Source organism: Hipposideros armiger, unplaced genomic scaffold (assembly GCF_001890085.2).
Source record: "Hipposideros armiger isolate ML-2016 unplaced genomic scaffold, ASM189008v1 scaffold_562, whole genome shotgun sequence".
NCBI lineage: Eukaryota > Metazoa > Chordata > Mammalia > Chiroptera > Hipposideridae > Hipposideros > Hipposideros armiger.
In genome coordinates, this window is record NW_017731912.1 from 86,855 (window position 1) to 110,425 (window position 23,571).

The 23,571-nt window shown below is 37.8% G+C and overlaps 2 protein-coding genes across 6 annotated transcripts in view; both read right to left on the reverse strand.

Moving 5' to 3' along the window:
- The window catches only part of ABCA9 (ATP binding cassette subfamily A member 9), a 50,215-nt gene extending 38,970 nt beyond the window's left edge, over positions 1 to 11,245 (reverse strand). Inside the window, exons 1-7 of the mRNA XM_019623804.1 lie at positions 10,974 to 11,245; positions 9,614 to 9,720; positions 7,100 to 7,186; positions 5,553 to 5,654; positions 3,810 to 4,017; positions 1,773 to 1,937; positions 424 to 527 (exon numbers count right to left, since the gene is read on the reverse strand). Of these exons, the coding sequence (XP_019479349.1) occupies positions 424 to 527; positions 1,773 to 1,937; positions 3,810 to 4,017; positions 5,553 to 5,654; positions 7,100 to 7,105 (585 nt within the window). The 5' untranslated portion in view covers positions 7,106 to 7,186; positions 9,614 to 9,720; positions 10,974 to 11,245. The remainder of the gene's footprint in view (positions 1 to 423; positions 528 to 1,772; positions 1,938 to 3,809; positions 4,018 to 5,552; positions 5,655 to 7,099; positions 7,187 to 9,613; positions 9,721 to 10,973) is intronic.
- Positions 11,246 to 22,333: 11,088 nt separating this feature from the next.
- Positions 22,334 to 23,571, reverse strand: part of ABCA6 (ATP binding cassette subfamily A member 6) — a 58,280-nt gene continuing 57,042 nt past the window's right edge. For all 5 annotated transcript variants that reach the window (XM_019623810.1, XM_019623809.1, XM_019623812.1 and 2 more), the window contains 2 exons: positions 23,277 to 23,332; positions 22,334 to 23,145 (listed from right to left, as the gene is read on the reverse strand). In XM_019623810.1, coding sequence (XP_019479355.1) covers positions 23,044 to 23,145; positions 23,277 to 23,332 — 158 coding nt within the window. In that variant the 3' untranslated portion in view covers positions 22,334 to 23,043. The remainder of the gene's footprint in view (positions 23,146 to 23,276; positions 23,333 to 23,571) is intronic.

The following is a 23,571-nucleotide window of genomic DNA, read 5'->3' on the forward strand; positions in this document are numbered from 1 at the left end:
TAGCACACCATTTATAATGCCATGGCAGACCCTAAACTCCTATTATGACTATCTATCCATTTATCTCCTCCCACCATCCACTATCCCTAGAAAAGAGGGCCTGTGTCCTACTTACTTCCCGATCCTCAGTGTTTAGCGTAATGGTGTAACTACCGTCATGCGCTGCATAATGACAGTTCCGTCAACGACGGACTGCATAAGATTATAGTGGAACTGAAAAATTCCTATGGCCGAGTGACACTGTAGCCATCATAACATCATAGTGCCTAAGCGGTGCATGACTGCAGAGCAGCTGTTCAGTGCACTGCACCAAATAAATTAAGCGGATAAATTAATTCTATGACAAGATGGGACAATTCATCAGATAACCATCCATCAAAATTTAATTTACAATACAATGTGCTCCTTTCACTGAATACTCACTTCTATGATAGCGGCATTTATGGCAGCTTGAAAAGCTACAAAGCCCCTCTCCCAGAACACCGAAGCTTCACATGTGACTTTCTCATTCTCCATTTCACAATGAGCTTTAGTAAAAGAAGAATGCAACATAAACAACATAAACAATTATGATGGGGTGGGGCCATCTTGGTTTTGGAAAAACGGAAATGTCAACTGTCCCAAAATGCACTCCACATCTCCGATCACACAGTGTATAGAAAGGCTTATCTCAGGTGAGGCTTATCTCAGTGTATAGAAAGTACATATCTCAGTGTATAGAAAGTACATATCTCAGGTGAGGTATGTATGAAGAACGCCCCGGCGTTGCTTTGTTAATATGAAGCCCAGTTCTTAATAACTTTTCATTCAATCTCATAATTCTCTCCCCTAGCCAAGAATGTTTTGTTGAGCTTTGCTCCTCTGTTGCTCATGAAAAAGAAGCACTAACATTTTTAAATGTTTGAGAATCATTGAGCAAGAGCCTTTTCTTGGAGCTTCATTTAGGAGTAACACAGGAATACAGTCATGGGCCCCATAACGACATTTGAGTCCATGTTGGGCCACAGATAATAGAGCTGAAAAATTCCTATCACCTCAGGACATCGTAGCTGCCATAACATTGTAGCTCAACACATTTCTCAGGAGTCGGTGGTGATGCTGGTGTAAACAAACCTACTGCACTACCAGTCATATAAAAGTGTGTAGCACATGCAATTATGTACAGTACATGATACTTGATAATGATAATAAATGACTATATTGCCAGTTTATGTATTTACTATACTATACATTTTATCATTATTTTAGAGTACATTCTTTCTACCTATACATAAAAAGCTTGCTGTAAAACAGTATGCTGTGTCACTCCAGAAGTAGCCTCATACATCTTGTGTTTATCGCATCTTTTAATTGCATCGTTTTCTCTTGTGCTTGATTTAATCGCGTGCCATTTTGTGCAGTCACACGCTGTACAGGCTTGTAGCCAAGTAGGAGCTGTAGGCTGTACCGCAGAACCTAGGTGTGCAGGAGGCTAACCCACCCAGGTTTGTGTACTTTGTGACATTTGCACAACAATGAAATCACCTAACGATGCATTTCTCAGAATGTATCTCAGTCGTGAAGCAGCGCGTGACTGTAATATCAATAGAATTTCTTAATAGAACAATATATGGGTACTTAAGAACATAGGCTTTATTTAATAAGAATGACTCTCATTATGTTCAGAAATTAAAAGTACGTGTATGTTGTGGATACTTCGGCTATCACATACACTCCCTCCTGACTAATAACATAATAGCAACACATCTTTTTTTTCCTAATAAGAGAGTTACCTGAATGGTCTCTGTGTTCCTTCATGCCGGGGATTCTACTTCCCCAGGAAAACTTCAAATGATATGAGAAGTTATCATTAAAGATGACTCTCACTACATCTACAGAATAGTTAAAATGCAATTCATTCATGCTTTTTTCATCAGGCCTACCCACGATTGTTCTTCCTGTCGTGTGAAAAAAAGAGAATAGCTATGTAAGAAGATTTCTATGTGGTTCAAAGACAGCATACCATATTCAATTATGTTAAAGCTACTTTATGTTATATTTCATTAAGAGATTCACATGGTGGGGGGGGAGATTGTAAAGCTCTAGACAAAATCAGAAATATCATGTGGCAATCACTTTTATCACAAATAGATAGTGCTTTTCCAAATAAACTATTTAACCAATAATTTAAAGCACAATGGATTTGGAATAATAACAATACCAATGCATACATTTAAACTCATGTACATATAGACCTATCTAAAGTTGAAACATATGCTACAACACATTATTCCATTTGACAATGGTGTCAGCGTGGCCAAGCTCCAGGGACAGGATAAAATTGTTAAATTTTAGGAGTGTTTTCTCAAGAGACTTTGTTTAGTCTAAAATATATAATGTAAGTGAATGACTCTTACTGATCAAACCCCGGCCGTTTAACCCACAGTACGGATTGTGTTGAATGCATACTCCTGGTACAATTCAACATGTTTCCTTGTCCTCTGTGTCCTGCCATCTGGCAGCTGGATCCAGAGGTTTAGTCAGACTCAGGTCCAATCCATTTGGCAAGACTGTAGGTGATGGTGTGTTCTTTCATTGGAGTGTCACCATTTTTGATTGTCTTATTTTTTGCGATATTGGCAGCCACTGACACTCAACACCTACATCCATTGATTCATTGGGAGCTTCAAAATGGTGATGTTCTATTGCCATCCTTTGCTTTTCATTTATTAGTAGAAACTTTATAAAACAGTACTTTCCATCGTCTGATTGGTTATCCAATAGTACAGCTCATATAGGATAAATGCTGCTATTTCCTCTTTATTTACAACTTTTCATAAGAACTGATTTTCTATCATCCTCTGAGGGCAAGCATTTTTTTTTCAATATCACTATGAAAGCATAGATTTAAATACACACTGGATGAGTTATAAATCATTGCATTGAATATTCTTGTTGAAGCTCCACATATGTCAACTTTGACCCTGGACAGTCTCTCCAAGTTGACTGCTGAGTCTTTTTGACACAACCTATTCTCGATGGCTTCCTAGCTATCTGGAATGACAAGATTTCTCCCCCTGTAAATTTCCCGTATCTCCTGTACCTCCTTTCTTCCTCTTTGAGACTCCTGTGTTTCAAGGACACAGGGGTGAGAGGGTAGACCATTCCATAATTACTTATTTGGTATATCCCACACTTTACACAGATACCAGTCTGGGATTGATATTCCAGGATGATGCCACCCATCCAGTTACTGAAATGGTTTCGCCTGTGTTCATATTGGCCCTCTCTGCTTTGCAGTGGCTACTGGCTTCCTCTTAAGGGCTTCTCATTCTCTTTGCAGGCCCATCACTACCTCCGAGAGAGAGGTGCCATGCAAGCCTTGCGGTTGTTAGTGCTTCTTCACTCATTTATATTCTAGGGTTTAAGGAAACACCTTGTCATCTATTTTTGTTGTACATATTGCACGTGGTTGCTTGGTTCTGCTGTTTAATTTCTCTTACAATTTTTATGTGCGTATTTGAAGAGATTAAAAAACCATGCTGTCACCATTGTCCAATGTTTTCAAAAACCTCTCACAAATATACACTTGAATAATCCTGGACTACCTCATTTTAATATGGACTATAAAAAGTATAACCATTTTAACACGAAATTTCCTAAATAGGAGACTAGTAAGAAAATCTCCTTGGTATTGGAAAGGAGTATGCATTAATGTTGTTCATTAAATCTAGAAACTTAAACATTTAACACAGTTTATCAGGACATTTCAAAATGAATTTATGAGGTTTGCCAAAAAGGAAATTACCATGAATTGCCAGAGAACATACCTTTCATGAATGGGGCTGACGCCACTTTGTTCATTATCGCCTGGGTTGTTTTGGATTCGGGTGCAAAGGCAATCATATAATTAGAATCATTAAAATTATCGACGCGTCCCAGATCCATGGCAGGCATTTGAGGAAAGTCACTATTTTGATACATATCGAAGGATAATAGGTATGCAAATAATGCTAGAAGAAGTGAGAAAAGCCATTCCTGCACAGCAATGAGAGAAAAAATGAAGCAAATCAATAGCTGCTTATCCACAGATTAATTATCCATAAACAATGTAAAACACAATTCTCTTATGTAGCTTGCATTTCATTTTTCCCTGTCTCCAGGTTTTAAATGTCTCAATTTTCTTTTGTCCTTTAATATGCACATCATCCAACAAGACAGAGTGGTAGCATCAATGCAAACTATAACTAAGAATCTAAGTTTGTCATAGTTTAATGCAAATGTTGAGGCTGGATTGGTTCATGAACGGCCCAGTGGTTTACAGTCATGTTGAAACCTGAGTGACAATGATAGAGAACTGTTAGATGGCGTGAAATAGATAACCAACTTTCATCAACAGGGCCAAGGTCATATTTTTATGTTCTGCTGCCTGTCAGTGGAAGGAGCTAGTCCCAAAATATGGCTTGTAAGAAGAATGTTAAGTCTTTGTCATGGCAACAACATTCTGGAATTGCCAATGCAACAGAATGTACATGGAGTCCAGTGATAAGAACACACCTTAGTACTCAAGCTTTAACTCTAAACATACGGCCTTTAAAAAGGGTATATATCTTATTCACCATATGGTCTTATTTTAGCTATGTGTGTTGGTCTGTATCTATACCTAATCTACCTAGTTAGATACATAAATGAACAGATACAATACTTAGATAAAAAAGAATTTAAATGATGGTAGCAAAACATCCATATAGAGTAGAATATAACTTTTATATTTATATTTATATAGTCCTTACTCATGCAGGGATTTCTGTAGACCTATTCCTGCCAATCTAAGCATTCAATACACATTTGTTGAACACACACACACACAAACACAATGTTCTTAAAATTGAATGTTAATATCTCAACCCTTGAACTATGGGTATTTTATGAGTGATTTTAACTTATTTATTATATTTTTCTGAATTACCTGAATTTTCTACACAAAGCTTACTTAACCATTTTTATGATCCCCCCAAAATAAGTACTTTCTTAATAAAAGCAAAAGTTCAAAATGCTTTTTCTTTTCCTCTTTGTTTACACGCCCATTATTTCTTTCAATTTGACATTGTCTGTATCCATAGCCAATTGTGTGGAAGTGTTACAATTTGTCTTTTGAATGTTTTTTTTAAACTTTGGCTTACTTTCTGGATTAATTCTAGATTAAATTCTGCCTCTTTCTTTGGCTTTGACCCTCACCTTCTGTACCTATGCCTTCATGAGTTTCAAATGAGTTCAGGTGTTAAGAATTATTATCTCTGTGGTATAAAGATGTGGCTTTATTTTTCAGGGATTTTCTGAATTTGAATTCTTCTAAAAATGCCTCCAGTAAGACATATAATAATGATAAATTTTAAAGGAATCTTATTTGAAATAATAGCAAAGTCCAGATTTGAAAAATTAAAAAAACAACAACCCAGCCTGTTAGTTAGAATATGTATGAACATTAAATAATGAAAATAAAATGTTTGCAGTGCCCAAGAAAATATTTCTTCCTCTTTTAGATAGGAGAACACACAGACTCTGAACCATACCAACAGGGTTTCTCTCTTCATCCTCCATTTTTTCAAGAAATTCTTGCAGAGAAGGGCCCACGTTTGCTGACCCACGCTGATGTGCCTCTTGTTCATTCTGACCTGTTTATTTTAAAATGAGGAAGTTAAGGAAGTAAACGTGAAGGTCTGAAACAGAAACCATTATGCAATCAAACCAAAAAGAAATATCTTAATAGCTGCTTCCAATTGCATGTGTAGCAAAGAAGGAACCCAAAAAGTGAAACAAAACAAAACAAAACAAAACAAAACAAAAAACATCATATAAAGGGATATTCAAGCTCAGTAGTGAAAAAAATAAAAAAATGTTTAATTACTTGATATGATTTATATTTCTCCCTCATTGGACTGAGAAACATCAGAGAGTTTAATAGAGTCAAGTGTTGTGCTCCCCACAAGTTGGCACCGTTCAGTGTTCTAATGAGGATAAAGGAACTGTATGCACTGCTGGTGTGAGTTTAGACTTACACAGCCATTTTAGTGATTCATTACCAATTCATTAGGATGATCAACCCATTAATTCTGCTCCTGGGTGTGTATGACAAGGGATTTTCACATGAGTCCACGACAGGACTTGTGTAAAGACGCTCTTCGTAATGTAGATGATTGTGGCAGTGTTGTAAAACAAATTTTAATGAATACAGTCCATAGAGTACTGTGTAGGATTCAGAAGCAATGGATTGGTATCCACTCATCAACATCAAGACATCTTAAAAACACAGTGCCAATTTAAAAAAAATAAGAAAAAGTTGAGAGTTCTATTACCATATCATTTACATTGATTAACACGACATGCAATACACATTGTTCAAGAATATCCAGGAACTAAAGGTCACTAACAAGGACAATAAAAAGGTCACGAGAGGCAGTGGAAAATGGGACTGGAGGTTGAGTATGAAATGGGAGTTCAAAATTTAAGGAAATAAATAATCTAAACAAAGTAGGAACTTTCGTTGAACCCATCCATCATTTTGTGTGCCATGAAATCAAGTTAATCATACTTAACTTGATGTTTATCAATGTTTTATGAGTGAAGTCCAAAAAAATCCCAAGCCAACCATTAAAAAAACAAATAAGCCTAACAGCAATTAAATCCAAAAGCAAGTAGATTAAAAAAAAATCTCATGACATTTCAGAGAATTTCATATTGTTCATTATGGCTATAACACAGGAAGATTGGACACAGTTTGAATATAGGATATTGGAGAGAAAATAATATTAACACTTAATAATGGTTTCCTATGATCCAGGTAGTTCTAAGTATTTTGTGGGAATTAATTAGTATAATCCTCACAATAAACCTTTGGGATAGATCTCATTATCCTCTTTATTTTACAGATGAAGAAAATGAGTCACAGAGAAGCAAAGTGACTCTCCAAACACAGCTGATGGTGGAACAACCATAGATTGAACCCAGATGGTTGAGCTCTGGAGCCCTCGCTCTTAAACCGTGTGCCATGCTGTTGTAGACATTCATCTAAGGAGTGTGTGGATCAATTCTCCCTTCAGAGCAAGATCAGAGAGCTTACCATCATCTGGACAGGGAGTGAGGGACCCAGTCAGGCTTTTATCCACAGGCTTCAGTTTGTGCAGTTGTTATCAGGAGCCCCCAAATGCTGGAACATAAGGGAAGGTAGGTTACCCTCAAAAGGCAGAGAAAATGCATAATCTTTAAAAAGAAAATTTTGTTGCAATAAATAGAAGAAAAGTTCAAAATCTTCCATTTAATGACCATAATAAAATTCAAGAATGATAAAAAAGAAATTAAAAGCAATTATCTAAAATTCTAAAAATATTTAAAATACTAAAAATTCCCATTGAAGTCATAAAGAGCATAACATCGCCAGTAGAAAAGAGAACCCCAGATAATTTTCAGGACCACGATACAGAGAAGAATTTTATAATCCTCCCAAATTTTCAAAGAAAATCAAACACACTTGAAAATAATGAGATAAAAAATAACTAAAATAAATTTAGAGAACTAAATGATGACAAGTAAAGTATTTGGTAAAGAGATACCCCAAAAGAAGAAAATACAGTTGCAAGAAAATACATTAAAGAAAATGCATTCTATAAAGTACAATGGAAATCACTTCCCATATTTCCCAAAAGGGCTCTCCAAGTTCCTAAAAAGGCTCTCCAAGTTCCAAATATAATGATGAGGAAATACCAAAAATAATATTTTTGAAATTAAAGGATAAAAGGAAAAGTCTATAAGGAATCAAGTTGATGGGATAAGGATGGGGTAGGTCAGGAGTGAGTAAACAGTTTATAATTGAATAAAAATCAGTCTGATATCTTCAAAGTAGATGTGAAAAGGTGATTTGCTCCTTTGGAAAAATCCACCAAAATGGACAAAACTAAAGAAGAACACTGAAGAAATATCTATTTGCAATGAACCATGAGTTAACCCCAAACCACACTTGGATTCTTGCAAAGCACACAGTCCAGTTTTATTGCCAGTAGAAAAGAGAACCCAAAATGATTTTCAGCTCCATGATGTCTGTTACTCACCCATGCAGATGACTGGATAGGTGGAGGTGTCAACAGGGCTAAGGGGTGAACTGATAACAGATACACGAATCAGATAAATCTGTGCTTGGAGCTCCTTGAACTGGAAATGTATTCTAGGCAATACAGGCATAATTTTTTGCGGGCACCCATGTTGCTCTGCTGTTATCAATGGAAGACAATTGTCCATCCCTTCCTTTTTGTGGGTTCCTCCTTTTTATGGGTCAGCCACATAAGTGCTAGGCTTGCAGGAAGACAGAGCCACCCTTCAGGCTGCAGCCAGCCAGACTGTCAGTTTCCAAGTGGGGGACAAGTCATCAGCAACTCTTTTTATAGACTGGTTTGCAGAGAGTATTCTAATTCTAGTCTAGAACCTATATAATGACAGAATTCAGGACATATCTAACAGTCATTAACTGATTCCTTCAAACCTAATGAAGGCAGCAGATCTCAGATATGACACTCTGTCTGGGAATGGTGGTATTAATGTGATTATCTATATGGTCATCTTAGTGCAAACCAAGAATGACTAGTCTATCTCCCAGAATGAGCTACATAATTGCTCAGTAAAAGGCATCCCTCATTTTTTCCCCATCAGGCAGAATAACAAAAAAAAAACTCCGAGGCTTATAGAGTATGAACGTCCATGCATTATAGTCGTTGAGAAAGAAAACATAAGATCTAACATTAGTTAACAAAACCTAACATTCTAAGAGGGGGAACTGGTCCAGGAAATATTCCAAGAGTAGTAGTTTGAGCTTGTGCTTGGAGCACAAGGCCAGTTGGCCAATAACATGTGGGTTTTCGGGGTAGTGGTCTCCTCCTTTGGGGCCACAATAAACAAGGATGGAAATCATATGGCTATTACTGTCTCTTCCCTTGTTTTACTAAGGAGGTTGCTCCTGGCTATTAGGTTCAAGGTCTAAAATCCTAATCTTACCCAGAGGGCAGAAGCAAAGCCATGACTACGCTGCCTCCTGCTAGTACTCAGGAGGCAATGCAAAAGGGAAGATCACGCACTCAAGGCTTTGCGGACGGGGCACTGCCAGAGAGGGCGCCTCATCATAGCTGATTTCAGGGCAATACTTTGCCGAGGCTACTTAAGTCTGAAAGGCGAGGATTGAATTGAAGAGATCATGGTAGGCAGAAAAATGGTCCCATTCTAACTCTGGAACTTGTAAATATATTACATTATACGGCAAAGGAGCATTAAGGTAGCAGATGGGAGTGAGGGAGCTAAGCAACTGGCTGTAAATCAGGGAGGTAATCCTGGATCCTCTCAGCAGACCCAGTATAATCACAAGGGTCCTTAAAAAATGCAAGAGGGAGGCAGGCAGAAGAGGGGGTTAGAGTGACAGGATGTTATAAGGATTCAGCCCATTGCTGGCTTTGAGGATGGACGGAAAAGGGCAGCCTCTAGAAGCTGTCAAGGCCAGAAAACAGAATTGTTCCTACACCCTTCAGAAAGGAACACAGACAGCCTTGCCAACACCTTGATTTCAGTCTTGCGAGACCCACATCACACTTCTTACCTCCCAAACTGGAGATGATAAGTCTGTTTTGTTTTAAGCCATCAAGTGTATGGTCATTTGTCACAGCAGCAACAGGAAACTAACACAGGAGTCTGAGAACATGAGGTCTGGGAACGAGATGGAAAAAAATCTGAATGGCATCTCTGACAAGCGTTTTAGGACAGAAATCGTTGCTGGAGGTTCCTTCTATGATGTGCCCAGTCGTGCAACACAGGAGGGCAGGGATTTATGTTTAAAAATTGTCCAGGAATGAACAAAACGGATTCAGAAGCTATGTGGACGAGCTCCTGATAACCGTGCGTCAGAACAGGCTGGGACAGCCTGGGTGACTTGCCGAAAACCAACTGCAACGGTTCCGATTCGGAAATCAATGCCGTGGCAAACTGCGGCATCGGAAAGGGTTAACCATATTGCCTGAGTGCCGACTCTTTTTTCTTTGTGTGGATTAGTACACGAGCTGGAAATTATTTATGAATAAAGAATCGTTAACATGACCTAATTGTCATAATTGTGGCTATTTGTTTCTAACTGTTAAGACTGATTGTTTTTTTTCCCCCACTGCACATCCTGATGTGAAGACCAGGAAAAATTTACTATTCGCCATAGAAGCACAAAACATTTTAACTAGCTTAAATTGCTCTGAATTGGAAATTGTATGATTTAGAAATCATAACTTGGGCTATAAAAATACAGTCATTTCCTGTCAGACAAAATTCCTGGTATTTAGAGAACAAATAAATACATTACACAACAAATTAGATAAAAATTCTTACATATTCAGTATGATAAACAAAGTCAGTGAAAATATCTCCCTAAATTTTCCTGATGAAAATGCTCTCATCTATGTAACATGACTAACAATTGTCACCCCAATAAACTTTAATTTAAAATAAAAAAAAGAAAGAAAATATTCTCAAGCCAACTAAAACAATTCAAAACTCAGAAAATCGTGGATTCCTCTTACCCCAATGCTTACAAATCCTCTGGTAGTAAAATTGAAAACAAACAGAAAAGAAGAAGTCATTCTAATAACGTGGCAAACAGCTCATACTTGCAAAGAGGCAATATAGTTACATTGCTTTCAATTTGTCCAACAGCCTAGCAGGTAATATGTGCTATTTGTCCAAATATGCTTTAGTCATGGGGTAAAAATAGAGAAAAAAAAATCTTAGTTCTCCAACTGGTTCTTTAGCTATACATCATAAAATACTCCGATGATTGGAAAAATCAAAACAGTTCATTAATAACTTACTGTTAATAGCATTTAATAGTTTCCGTCCAAATGGTTGGCATTTCCTATTTGAAGTCGTACGTTACATTTCCAAATGCAAACGAACCACAATTTTAGAGGTTAACTTACTCACAAGGAAGCTGGAACCAGAATCTAGAAACAGTTCATCCACAGGTCTCTCTGCAGGCCCTGGAAAAGAACTCACATTCTTTCTCAGTCACTACTGCATCATGCTTTTAATTTCATGTTTACGGTGAATAGTTCCGCTTTTGACTGATTTCTGAAAAGGATTATGGTCTTAATTCAGCCCCGCTGCCAAAAACCTCTCTGCTCACATCACATGGTGACTTCTTTACACTTTTCCATTTCTTTGTCTCCCCGCCAGTTCCTCAGCAGGGAGTGTGTGGCTGCAGATGGCTGGCTGGACACAGCAAAACATTCGGAACTATCAAACCAGAAAGAATTTTGTCTTTCTCAACTAGCTTTTTCATACAAGGCCCAACTGAAAGCGTTGATTTCCCAAACCAGTTTTTGAAGGAAATATAAGAGTTCAGGGAAGAACAGAGAAGAGAGGCATGTGTGTGTGTGTGTTGGGGGACCAGGGGGGTTGTGTGTGCGTGGGGGCAGTTAAAAAAAACCAAAAACGATACCCAAAGTATACCAATCAGGTCAGAAAGTGACTCAAAACCTTCCACAGAAATTTAATTCTTAAAATCTGGATCTAGAAATATGGCAATGAAGCAATGCAATTTTTTTCAGGGCAGCAAAATGAGCTGCATTTCCCTCTGCATCCCACTGCATTGCATGCACACTCATGCTGCGTGCAGTGTCTTTCTTGGAGAGCGAAATAAGAGCATCTTGAGAGCAGTGTCATATGAAAACCACTCCCAAGACCTACGTTGTTCTGTCTGCAACAAGTCCCAGAAAACAAACTACTTTCTCTGTAAGCAACACTGGGTTTTAGTATGTCCTGGTTTCCACAGTGGGTGAGAAACATTTTTAACAGGTAAGAGCGGCCATTTTACCTTTTTTGAGCATTTCGGGTAAATGGAAGACAAGGCAGTTCCAAAGCGTCTTGTCATCGTGAAGCTGTCTTTAGCTGTCGGTCTATAAGTCTAAGGTTTCTGCGCTGTGATTATTTCCTGAACACACAACTAAAGGGGAAACGGTGTGCTAGGCATGCACTTCTTAAGTCAGACAGGCTCGTCTGTGTCCCATTGTCCATGCAGATCGCATGAAGTTTTCTTTACCTACGTCCCATTCCCTCAATACTTATTCAATTATGTTTACTCTTTGGTTAATTATATGGGTCCAGAAATGGCTCACGCAAGCGAAGTGGAAGCAGACTGAACTCATTAATGTGTGAGGCTGTCAAACTTAAAAAAAAAAAAAAAAGACTTCTGATTGTTTCTGTATGTCTCTTTTCTGTAGAACACACAAAATTATAACATTTAACATCGCCAGCACTTTGTACCCAGGGAATATAATTGAGGACATTTTTTTCAGTAACTCTTTTTCCTAGAACTTTGTATCTAGGATACAGCTGATGTGTTCTGGCCCCAGATGGCTTCTGGGCTCTGTTCTTTTTCTTCCATGTGTTGGCCTTTTCCTTCACGTGTATCAATCACTGTGATTTCTGCAGCACTCGGACAGAGCAAGCCCAGCCTCATTAACCTCTGTCAACATTTTCTTGATCAAGTCATAGGTCTTCACTCTTCTAAATAAGCTTTAGTATCAGCCTACCAATTAAAAATAAATAGCCTTTTTGGGATTCCAAAAGTGGAAGGTACTGATTTTACAGTATAATGTACTTACTTAGCAGCCACGTATGGCACTTACTATATGCAAGGCACAGTGAAATAGTAACACATTTAATTTATGTAACAATCTCATGGAGTAAGCGCTGTTGTCATCACCCCCATTTTACAGATGAGAAAAGTGAGGTCTAGAGAGTTGAAGTACCTTGTCCAGGTTCATACAGCTGGTGAGGAGCAGAACCTGGGTTAAAACCCAGACCATCTCCAGTCTGGGAACTCAAAGGACAAATGCTATGCTGTCTCTCGGTGTGTGTCTCTGTTCATTCAATGAGTCTTACTTTGGACACACACATTTACAATTCTCCTGGCCGTCGCTTCATACATTTTGCAACAGTATCCTCGTGCCAGAAGCCATGTAGATTTCATGTGAAGGAATTTGGTATCAGGCTAAAACATTCCTCTCGGATTCTTTCCTGGCTACTTGTACCCAGTCCTTGGAACTGTGGGACCTGTGTGTAGCCCTCATTCTGGGTGAGCAAACACTGAAAAACCTGATTTGCAAAGAGAGAAGAATGAAGTGGCCCACGGCCTGATAAAGAGAGAGGCTGAGAATGTCTGCTTATTGCCCAGGGACTTTTCTGTTCTTGTTTTTCGTCCTTCTGCAGACCCAGCTGCACAGCCTGCGTTTGGGTTTTGTCAGACACTTTCCAAAAATTTGTTTCTTAAAAATATAATGAACATTCTCCTTGGTTCTGTTTTGTGGGGGGTAGGTAACCTTGAAACATCCTTTGTATGATAAACATTGTTATGTGTAGTTGCATTTCTCAGGTATATTTTTGGCCTACCTCTATTCTCTGCTTATTGGATGCCACTTGAAACAGCAGAATTTTTTTCTTTTTGCCTAGTCTGCAAATCTTTAACTTTCCACGAGGGGCTGTAGGTCCCTAGGATAACCCATTTTGTCCAGTCATCTGATTTTATAGTTTCTAAATTAAGCTTTCCTGTGGATTTTCCATTTCTCCATTGATCGTGGTTTTTCTCTGTTCCTTTTTTTTAAGGTTCCCCAAGCCCTTTTCTTCTCCTTTCATCTGCAAAGGTCAGAGTAAGAGCTTCCTGGTATTTTGTTCTACTGGTGATGACCCTTAAATGTTGACAGACATATGTGAATGCCCGTTACCCTGGCAATGTGGAAAAAAAAAAGCAGCCTATATCTCAACCTATCTTCCCTCCGTGACCTGCTATATATGTGCCTCCATCCTTCCCATTACACGTTAAGCCTTTCAGTATATTTGACCTTGAAACCTGTACTCCTTACTAGGTCTGCAATGCTGGGTAAGTGAGCTATCTTGGAAGCCTCAGTTTTCTCACCTGTAGGATAGAGTCTCCAACAGGGTCATTCAGGATTTAAAAATGTAGGATTTGGGAGTAGGGTAGGGATTTAACAAAATAACACAGGTAAAGTATTTAGCACAGTACCTAGCAATGAGTGAGCATTCGATAAATGCTAGCGATTATATTCTTGCCCAAACGGGAAACTACAGGTATTTTAAAAAATTACTAACCTGATTGATAAATAAAAAAACAAAACCCCCAAAAACTACCACCTTAATTACTTAACATACCTTGCTTTGGTTACTTGTAACGTCAAGCAAATTTTAATATAATTTTTGGCCATTTGTAAATTATCTAACAAAGCTGTCCATTTTCTCCACCTATGTTACTCTGTCATTCTGGGTTTTTTTGTTTTTCTGACCCTGACTGAAAATGTCTTAAATCATTCACTTGAAAAATAGCTATGTTACTGCCTTCTCACAGCTAGTTTTGCTGAGAAGAATGCTTAACATAATATTGATTCTTGTTAATTTGTATTTTCTTTTTTCTCACTAGAATATTTTAGGATTTTCTCTTTAACCACAAGTATATGAAATCTTGTGATAAGGGACTTAGGTGTAGCTTTCTTTTTTTGTTTTTCTTTGATCTGCATGGCACTTTGTGGTCACTTGAAATAAAAAAACTTGTGTTTTTTGGTTTTTGGTTTTTAGTCCTGGGAAATTTTCAGCTAATACTTTGGTCAAATATTGCCCTCCTTCTGGTCTTTCTATTCTTTTTTTTTTTCTGGAAGTTTATTAGATACTTGAAATCTATTATCCCCATCCATCTTTTATCCTATCTACCATCTTGAAGCTTGAAAGCAATCCATTTTCACGCCACATGTAAACCATCTTTGCAACATACAATTTTTATAGTGTCACTCTAATTGGAACCGCCTCAATATCTTGGTTTCTCTGCAGAAATACACACGACTTTTTATCATCTGGTCCCTGGTTCTCTCTCCACCCTTCCTTTGCCTTGACTCCTCTCCAACTCCAGTTATATGTAGACATGATTACTCTTTTTAAAGGACGGTGCCACACTCGCATTTCCTTCTATTTGCTCTGTGGCTACGAACCTTCCTCTCAGTTGGCTTCTCATAATGTCTACCTCTATCTACCTAATTCTTACTTGTCCTTCAGGTCTCAGGCTGACCTCTCCCCACAAGGAGCCTTCCTAGCCTGCCTTCCTGTGGGTCAGGTGTGCCTTCCGGGATCTCCCATGGCACACCATGGTTACTGCTGGTGTAGTGCTTACCTCACCAGATGTTAAAGGAATTCTCATTTCTCTCCCACCAGAGACTGTAAACTGCTGATGAGGAACCTTCACTGCTGTACACGTCACAGAGTCTGGGGCATGAAAGTGGTTCAATACACATATGTTGAGTTTTAAATGTATAATGTTGAATGTGAGGTAGGGAAGAAAAAACAACATTATCATTTTTTTTTTCCCTAGAAACCTGGTTATGCATGAAAGGTCTTGTTTGGGTTGTAGCCAACATGAGTTGTTTTGGTCAAGTGTAGGTTTTTGTTTGTTTTTTAAAATGGTTTTTAGAAGAGGAAGGAAAAGGGAACTAACAAAAATACAGGAGAAATTAAGTAATTAAGACATTAAGTAACAGATGAGACATTGGGGTATAAGAAGGGGTCAGATCAGAACAAATAGGAGAAGATAACCTTGAAAAGGAGAAGGGAGAATTTCTTTCTCATAAGAAAAAAAGGAAGTGAAAGGACTGAGGGCATTTTAAAATCTGATACCATGAGGTGGAGATCTCATCCCTGAGGGCTAAGATACTTTCAGGTGGAGGAGGAAGCAAATTCTAAGAATAGACCAACAGGTGTTGGTGAGATAGGAGGGTCAGCTGCTGGAGCCTGATAATTTCCCCCAAGAACATCCACCCTAGGGTACCACCTACGGACATCAAGGAGCCTTGGGAGGAGGAGAACCACAAAAACCAGCTTCCCAGCAACAAGCGACTGTCCCTATCACCGCACATGCGCAGTAAGGCCCCAAACCGTTCCTAAGGTGACTTTTCGCTAATTTACATATTAAAAATCATGCTAATAAGACATGGGACACATGAAGAAGCATGCAGTCTCAGTGTGCAGACGCCACATGCCTAGACCTAACTTTTACCCCGCTTAGCTCCCTTTAAAACCCTGCCCCAACTTCTCTTAACCCCCCCCCGCAACCTTTCCTAGCTCTGTGTTGCTTCCCTTGTGCACAAGCTTATTAAACCTTTGCCTCTTGCCTGAGTTTTCTTGTGGTGTTGGTTCTCGATTTCCATCCTGGGAGATCGCAGGAACACAAGGGCCGGTAACATTAGGAGACTTGTAATAACTCGCAGGAGGAGAGACGTTTACCTTACGCATGTTAGAAACAAACACTCAAGTCACACTGAAAGCCTTGCTGAGGTAGGTAGGTCTCCTTAAAACAAAAGGAAAATTTGTGAAGTTTGTCTTTGAATCGCTGGTTCATAGTATCAGATTTTCAAAAGTCGCTTATTCCTGACTAAAATCCTTGGTGGATCAAGAACGGTATCAGTGGCTACCAAAAGTAATAAATAATGAATTAATTAAAAACTAAAAAATACTTAAAATGAGCAAGAAGGAACGGAGTTATCAGACAGGCTGAGTTCCTCAAAATCAGGACTTGCATCAGCACCGGTGGCACAATGACAAAAATAGCAATGCAAATAGTGCATCCAGTGACATTTGCATTACTAAATTTTGTAATATTTTTTTGCTATTCCATTCTTTTTACAAAAGGCAATTTGCCTAATGCATAACTAAATATAATTTAATATTGTTCCTTATATTCACCAATTTTGAATTTATAAGATAAAACCATTGGGTCTACACAGGTGTTCTCCCTTTTTTCTTACTTTGTATAATAAGCCTAACCGATAAGCTTGGAGCTCCTCAAACGTCATCGGCTGTAAGGACATCATTGCAAGCTAGGGGTAGATTTACAGAAACAGCTCATTGATTTTGAAAGAACTAAGCAATACTGCCATTGAACTGCCATTGTTGACAGTGGAAGAGTATCTCAGAGCAGTATGCAAAAAGAGAGTTTGTTATGGTAGATGCCAATTTCAGTGCAGAATACCTGGCTGGAACCTGGGAAATCTTAACTCCTTCTCTACTAGGAAATCTATGCCTCATTCCACAACATTTTTGGCTACTAACCTTTTCTATATTTGTTTTTCTATATTTGTTTTGATTGAATCCGTATATCTTAAATTTTGCATGAACTCTTTTCCTTTATAGAAATTATTTACTATTATATAAGAAGCTCAGATGTTCAGCCTTTTTGTAAAATATTCAATGAGAACTTCAAAGAAAATGTTTTCTGTCACCTGAAAAGTATTGTTTACAATATACAACCATGATTCTGCTAAACCCATCCCAGGTGTATTTTTTGCAACTTTTCTGGCTTACTTAGTGTAAAATCTTAAAAAGCTGAAGAAAATGTTGGGCCACTTACTTTTCATCATTTACACCAAAATAGCACACAGTGTGATTTTAAGACAATTGCAAGATTTCTACCCATTTTTGGACTGTGCTGATGTATCTGCTCCCTCAAAAAAGACATAAAATGGCTAATAAAATATAACAAAAATAGGGATCAAATTCAAAGAAAAATAAATCTACAGATGCTGGAAATGAAGCAAGAAAATAAAGCTGATTGCCAATTTAAGCCAGTAAATTTTGGGGTGGTTTGGCAAAGGCTGATTGATAAACCAGCTAAAGTATAATTCACGTATAAGGAAAAAATAGTCACATCTTTAAACAAAATATGCGGTTTCTCTTTTACAGACAACTCTGAAAGAACTACCAATAGACATCCTTCAAGAAGAAAATTGATCCCAAAATGAAGTAGCTGGATGTTAGAAACTAATAAATGTATTGGTTAAGTAAATATTGATTATGCAAAGTAATGATGACAATGACCAATTTGTGTGTGGGGAGGTCTTAAACACAGTGTGGGAACTAAAATATCAAACAATATAAAATATGGGAGAGGAAAGAGGCATGATCAGAGAGCAAAGTTCCCTAGAAATCTTATAGTTCAGGATGAGGACAGAAATACTGAACAACTTTAAAAGTGCACTGTGCAACATGGTAGCCACTAGCCCCAGGTGGGTATTTAAAGTTTAATTTAAATTCATTAGAAATCAATAAAATTTGAAATTCAGTCCCTTCACCTCTGACATGTCAAGAGCTTAGCAGTCATCCCTCCCATCCTAACAAGGAAAAGATAAGCCAACTGAAAAATCAGTGATGTTACTTGGACCCACCAGAGATGAGGTTTCGGGGTAAACCAGAATCGTGAAATCTGGAGTAATGAGGGTCCGAAGGCATTGAGAGACCTACTGATTTTGTCATTCAGACATGGCCTGCTTTTATTCAGGTCCCGACTCAAATATGGCTTTCTTTCCGGTAGTCTTACGTACGCGTATAGGAGAGAGCAGTATTCCCAGATGTGGAATATGCATTTCCCCAAGTCAAAATAAGCCAAGCAAAAGCTGGACGTCTTGTCTGGTCCTAGCAGTGGGTAGTAACGGGAGTTTATTTTTGGTCGCTTGTGGCTCCTGTCCAGGTAATTCCTAAGAATGTTATTATCATTAGGGCGTCTTTGGACCTTTGCTGGACTTATTAACCAGCCTCGGTTGGCTATGTGAGTCATCAGTGCATTCAAATCAGTCCCAGTCTGCTCTTCAATTTCCAAAGTTATCATAACATCATCAGTATGGTGTATTATTACACTGGAGACCTGCACCAAGTCCAGATCCCTTCTGACCAAATTATGGCAGCAAGTTGGTGAGTTTAGAAAACCCTGTGGCAGCACAGGAGATGTAAATTAGGAGCCTTCCCATGTGAAAATGAACAACAGTTGGCTCCTTTCCAAGATGGAATATAGAAGAAAATGTTTGAAAAAAAACAATCACTGAGTATCAATTTCCTTTAGCCTGTTGTTTTTTCTTTTCTTTTCTTTTCTTTTTGTATGGTTGAAACAATGCCCAGAACTGCTGAGGCTCTGGGTGGTACAACTTTATTTAAGCCTCAATAGTCTACTGTTAGTCTCCATGAGCTACAAGCCTTTTTCATCGGTCACACAGGGTTACTGTGCAGAGAATTCACTGGTACCAGCACTCCGCACTTTAGCTTTCAACGGGTCATTAATTAAAGTGGTAATCTCTTTTTGCCTACCAGGTACAGTAAATCCTCAATACAGTAAATTGTTGATAGGTTCTGGGACTTTAAGTGAAATGGCTACAATGAAACCAGTTTTACCACAGGCTGACTGATACACACAAGCATTACGTTCCTGTGGCATCTCATCAACGTTGTAACAAAAACAACACTGAACAAGACTATGTTGAGGACCTGCTGTATCCTATATTGTTTTAAATTAACTACCTGCATGGGTTTGGGCCATTCTATTGGTTCCCACTTAGCATGTCAAATGAAGAGTGGTCTGAGGGCTGACTTTCAGGCCTTCTGTTTTACAGTATTAGGTGGGAAAAGCGATCTCTAGTCCAGCGGTTCTCAACCTTCCTAATGCCGCGACCCCTTAATACAGTTCCTCATGTTGTGGTGACCCCCAACCACGAAATTATTTTTGTTGCTACTCTATAACTGTAATTTTGCTACTGTTATGAATCACAATGTAAATATCTTTTTGTTTTCCGATGGTCTTAGGCGACCCCTGTGAAAGGGTCATTCGACCCCCAAAGGGGTCGCGACCCACAGGTTGAGAACCGCTGCTCTAGTCAGACGTACCATCCAACCCAATAATAATTCAGGTAAAGGAGAGCTGAGCACCTCACATAAAGTTTGTTCAAATATCCCAATTTTCAGCTAAACTTTCACCTGAACCCCATCAACCTTTGCATCTCCATATCCCCCCCGATCTAAATTTAACTGCCATTAAGACTTTACCAATAGCTTTCAAATCATAACGCATTGATTGGGCTCCTGTGTCAAGGAAACCCAGGAAAGCGTCTCCCCTCCTCCCCCAATCTGGCCATTTTATCTCACATGTGCATATGGCCTTGGATTATATAATAAAGGATATGCTAAAGGATTCAGATGAACAGCCGGAGGAAGAAATACATAGGGTGAGGTAAGAGTGGTCCCAAACACAAGAGTCTCTGTCCCCATGGAGGGAGGTGCATCCCTCCCAGCACATGAATGTGTGCACCTACCCAGACGTTCTCTGAACCCAGTACTTGTGGGATTTTTATGGAGGCTTCGTTAGGTAGGCATGATGGATGGTTAACTCAACTTACAGTCCCTCTCCCCTCTCTGGAGAATGGGAAGTAAGGCTAAGAGTGCCAAGTTTCTAATCATGGCTCGGTCTTTCTGGTGACCAGCCCTGATCCCGGAGCCCACCAGAGTCATCTCATTAGAACAAAATATGTTCCTATCATCCAGGAAATTCCAAGAGATTTAGGAGCTCTGTGCCAGATGCTCCTATTGCTCAGGAAATTCCAAGGGTTTTAGGAGGTCTGTGTCAGGAACTGGAGTCAAAGACCAAACATAAGAAGGAACTGAAGGCAGAGACATATATACAAAGTGTACCCAAAAAATGTAGACACATTTTAAGAAAGGAAATCTGTATTAAAATTGTAATATTCAACATATACTGATAACAAAAGATGAATACAAGTCATGTTTGACTTGTATTACAAGAGGTGCTCAAAAGGGTCACCATCTGCATAATTTTAATACAGTCTTTTCCCCTTTTTAAAAATATGTACAAGTGGTTCGAGTCCAGCCCGAGCTGAGCAGCCGCTGAGCTGCCAACAGGTAGCAGGATGGCTCAGCTAAAAAAAAAAAAAAAAATGTACACATTTTTTCTGGCACCCTCTGAATATATAATTCTTTTACACACATGGCTATAGAGAACCATAGCCAGGATCCGCTTACCTGGAACAGAAGCCATTAGAATCATTAATTGGTAGGAACAAACACTTAAATGGTAATTTTTATAAACTGCTGGGGGCTGAGTGTGGATTAGGTTAGCGTGAGATACTCCTGGGGTCAACAGTATTAAGGGGGCCAGAAGCAGGTGGGCGTAACTGCAGGAGGTCACTGGAAGGATATGCGGATCGAGATCTGGTACCAAAACAGGGGATAAAGGAAGAACTATTCTGACTGCTCTCTTCTTCTTCCATCCTTACATGTCTTGTTGAGGCTTCCTATTGAATTGGTCAATCCCAACAGGAAGCCAACCAGAAATGCAGTCCACAGCAGTCGGCCTTGTCTAGAGGGCTATTAGGAAAACAGAGAACAAAACTAGCACAAGATCTCTCTACAACAGCATTGGAGATGGTAACACTCATTTTCCTTTTTAAAAAATCCCTTCTTTTGTTTTACTCTGAGCTCCTCTTTCTGTATCCATTTATCTCTCTTAGAACATAATCCTTATAAAAACCCAAGTTAAACAGGCATATTATGATAGTGTTAGCAAACTCTATGTCTAGTTTAATATATTAAAACATTCATACCATATCTGATACTGGTTATTCAGTACTTTGTAAACATATTTCTACAACAGTTAAGACAATTTATAATTCATAAAGAATAGAAGCAAAGATTTCATTATGTTGTTATGTAAAATGGTTATATGTTTGTGACAGTGTACATTTAAGCAAGACAGGAGAATTTATTGCTTGAGTTTTAGAAATAATTTAAATAAATTCAACTCTCACTATGAATTTAGTTTTCTAGGACACTAAAGGCTCCTAAATAAACAAACTATATAGACCATTTATCATAGATTTAGAAATATAATGCTCCAGATATAATTATGATATATGAAAATATACAAATAAAATATTTAATTATATCAAAGCCTTATAAAATGTATGAGAAAAAGGTGAAAGCACAAAAATAAATGAACAAAGAATACAAATAATTAACACAAAATAAAATGCAAATGTATGAAGCTTCAACCTCACCATAAGTTTAAAAGTAAATTAAAACAATTTCAATGTTATACCAGAAAATATGCATACATATCTAATTAGGAAATTATATGTATTATAAGAATTCCAACTCTATAAAGAATACACTAGAGAAAGAATAGTTGATTTTTTTAATATGGAGAAATTGTAGTGATTCCGTTATTCAACTTTATTTAATTTCTATATTTTTCCCATTATACAAATTTTCTTTGCTGAGCATAACAATTTAAGTTATATAACATATCGCCCAAAACAATAGGAATACTGCTTAGTCTTCAAAAAACCTTCTGATGATATTCAAAATGAAATAGCTATTGTTTAAGGAAAAAAATAATATGTAAAGCTGACAGATTTTTTTAATTGAGTAATACAAAATATTTGTGTGTGTGTGTGTGTACACACATGTGCATACACTTATATAACATAAAAATTATTTAAAAATAGCAGTAAATACACAGAAAACTATTGATGAGGCAAATCACCACCACCCAAGCCATAAGAACTTAATATAACATATTCAAAATTTTATAAATCTGAACAAATGCTGCGGTGACTTTCATTGCTTACAAAAGGTGTATTTGAACTGCTTTTCCCATGCATGTGCTTATTCATTTGCGAGCCAAGGGGCCCTGACCCTGTGAGTTTCAAGACAAATTCTGAAAAGGTTTCAAGGAAGACTCTCAGGTTGTACTTGGGTATTAAAGCAAATGTAAAAACCTGATGTATCACAAACTAGCATGCAGCAATCACAGGGTTTGTGGATGTTGAACACATCCTTCACATATTTCAGCAAGATAATTTTTTAGTAAATGTCATATTTCAAAAAAGTCATGCTTCGAAAAATTCCAAGTTTGTGGTTTGATCTTCAACACCCAGTGGCTGGCTCGTCAGATAACATCATTAATGCTCTGTTCTGCTTTTATTAGATTTTCTATAATCCCTAAATTTGATGGGGAAGAATAATTTTAAAATGTATTCATTTATTGACTAAATATACAAAATATCGATGTTAACAATTTTTAAGATTATACATCCTGCAAATTATTACATATAACATAAGCTTAGATGACATCAAGGAATGATTAGGCTTGAGGTTTTATGGGTCTTCTGAATGAGAGAGCAATTTCCATCTCATGGTTGTATCAACCTCTTCATCAAAATTTCCCACCTCTTGCTCCTTACAAAGCTCTAGGAATACCTGGATAGGAAACAAAAAAGAAGGAAAAAGAATTATCAAGTTGTTGGTTGTCTCCAAATAAAGAGGCAAAATGCATGCTACTTTCATGTGAAATTTACAGAGATGTTACAAAATCATCAAGGTTGACTCACATTTTCCAATGTGAACTGAGAGAGGCTGTATTCTTCCAGGTTAAAGTTATGTTTCACTGAAAAAAAAAAAAGACTAGTAGTAGCTACTTACAATTTATTACCAAGAATTTTTTTCAAAGTCATACAAAATAAAAGTGCAAATCATTAATATAAATGGAATCCAGAGCTGAATGAATAAATGTTTGGTGGAAGAATGAAATAATGAAGTCAGAGAGTTAATATAAATGCATATTGAATTAATCTTGATATTATAATTTTCTCATATTACATTTTGACAATATAACTGAGTATATGT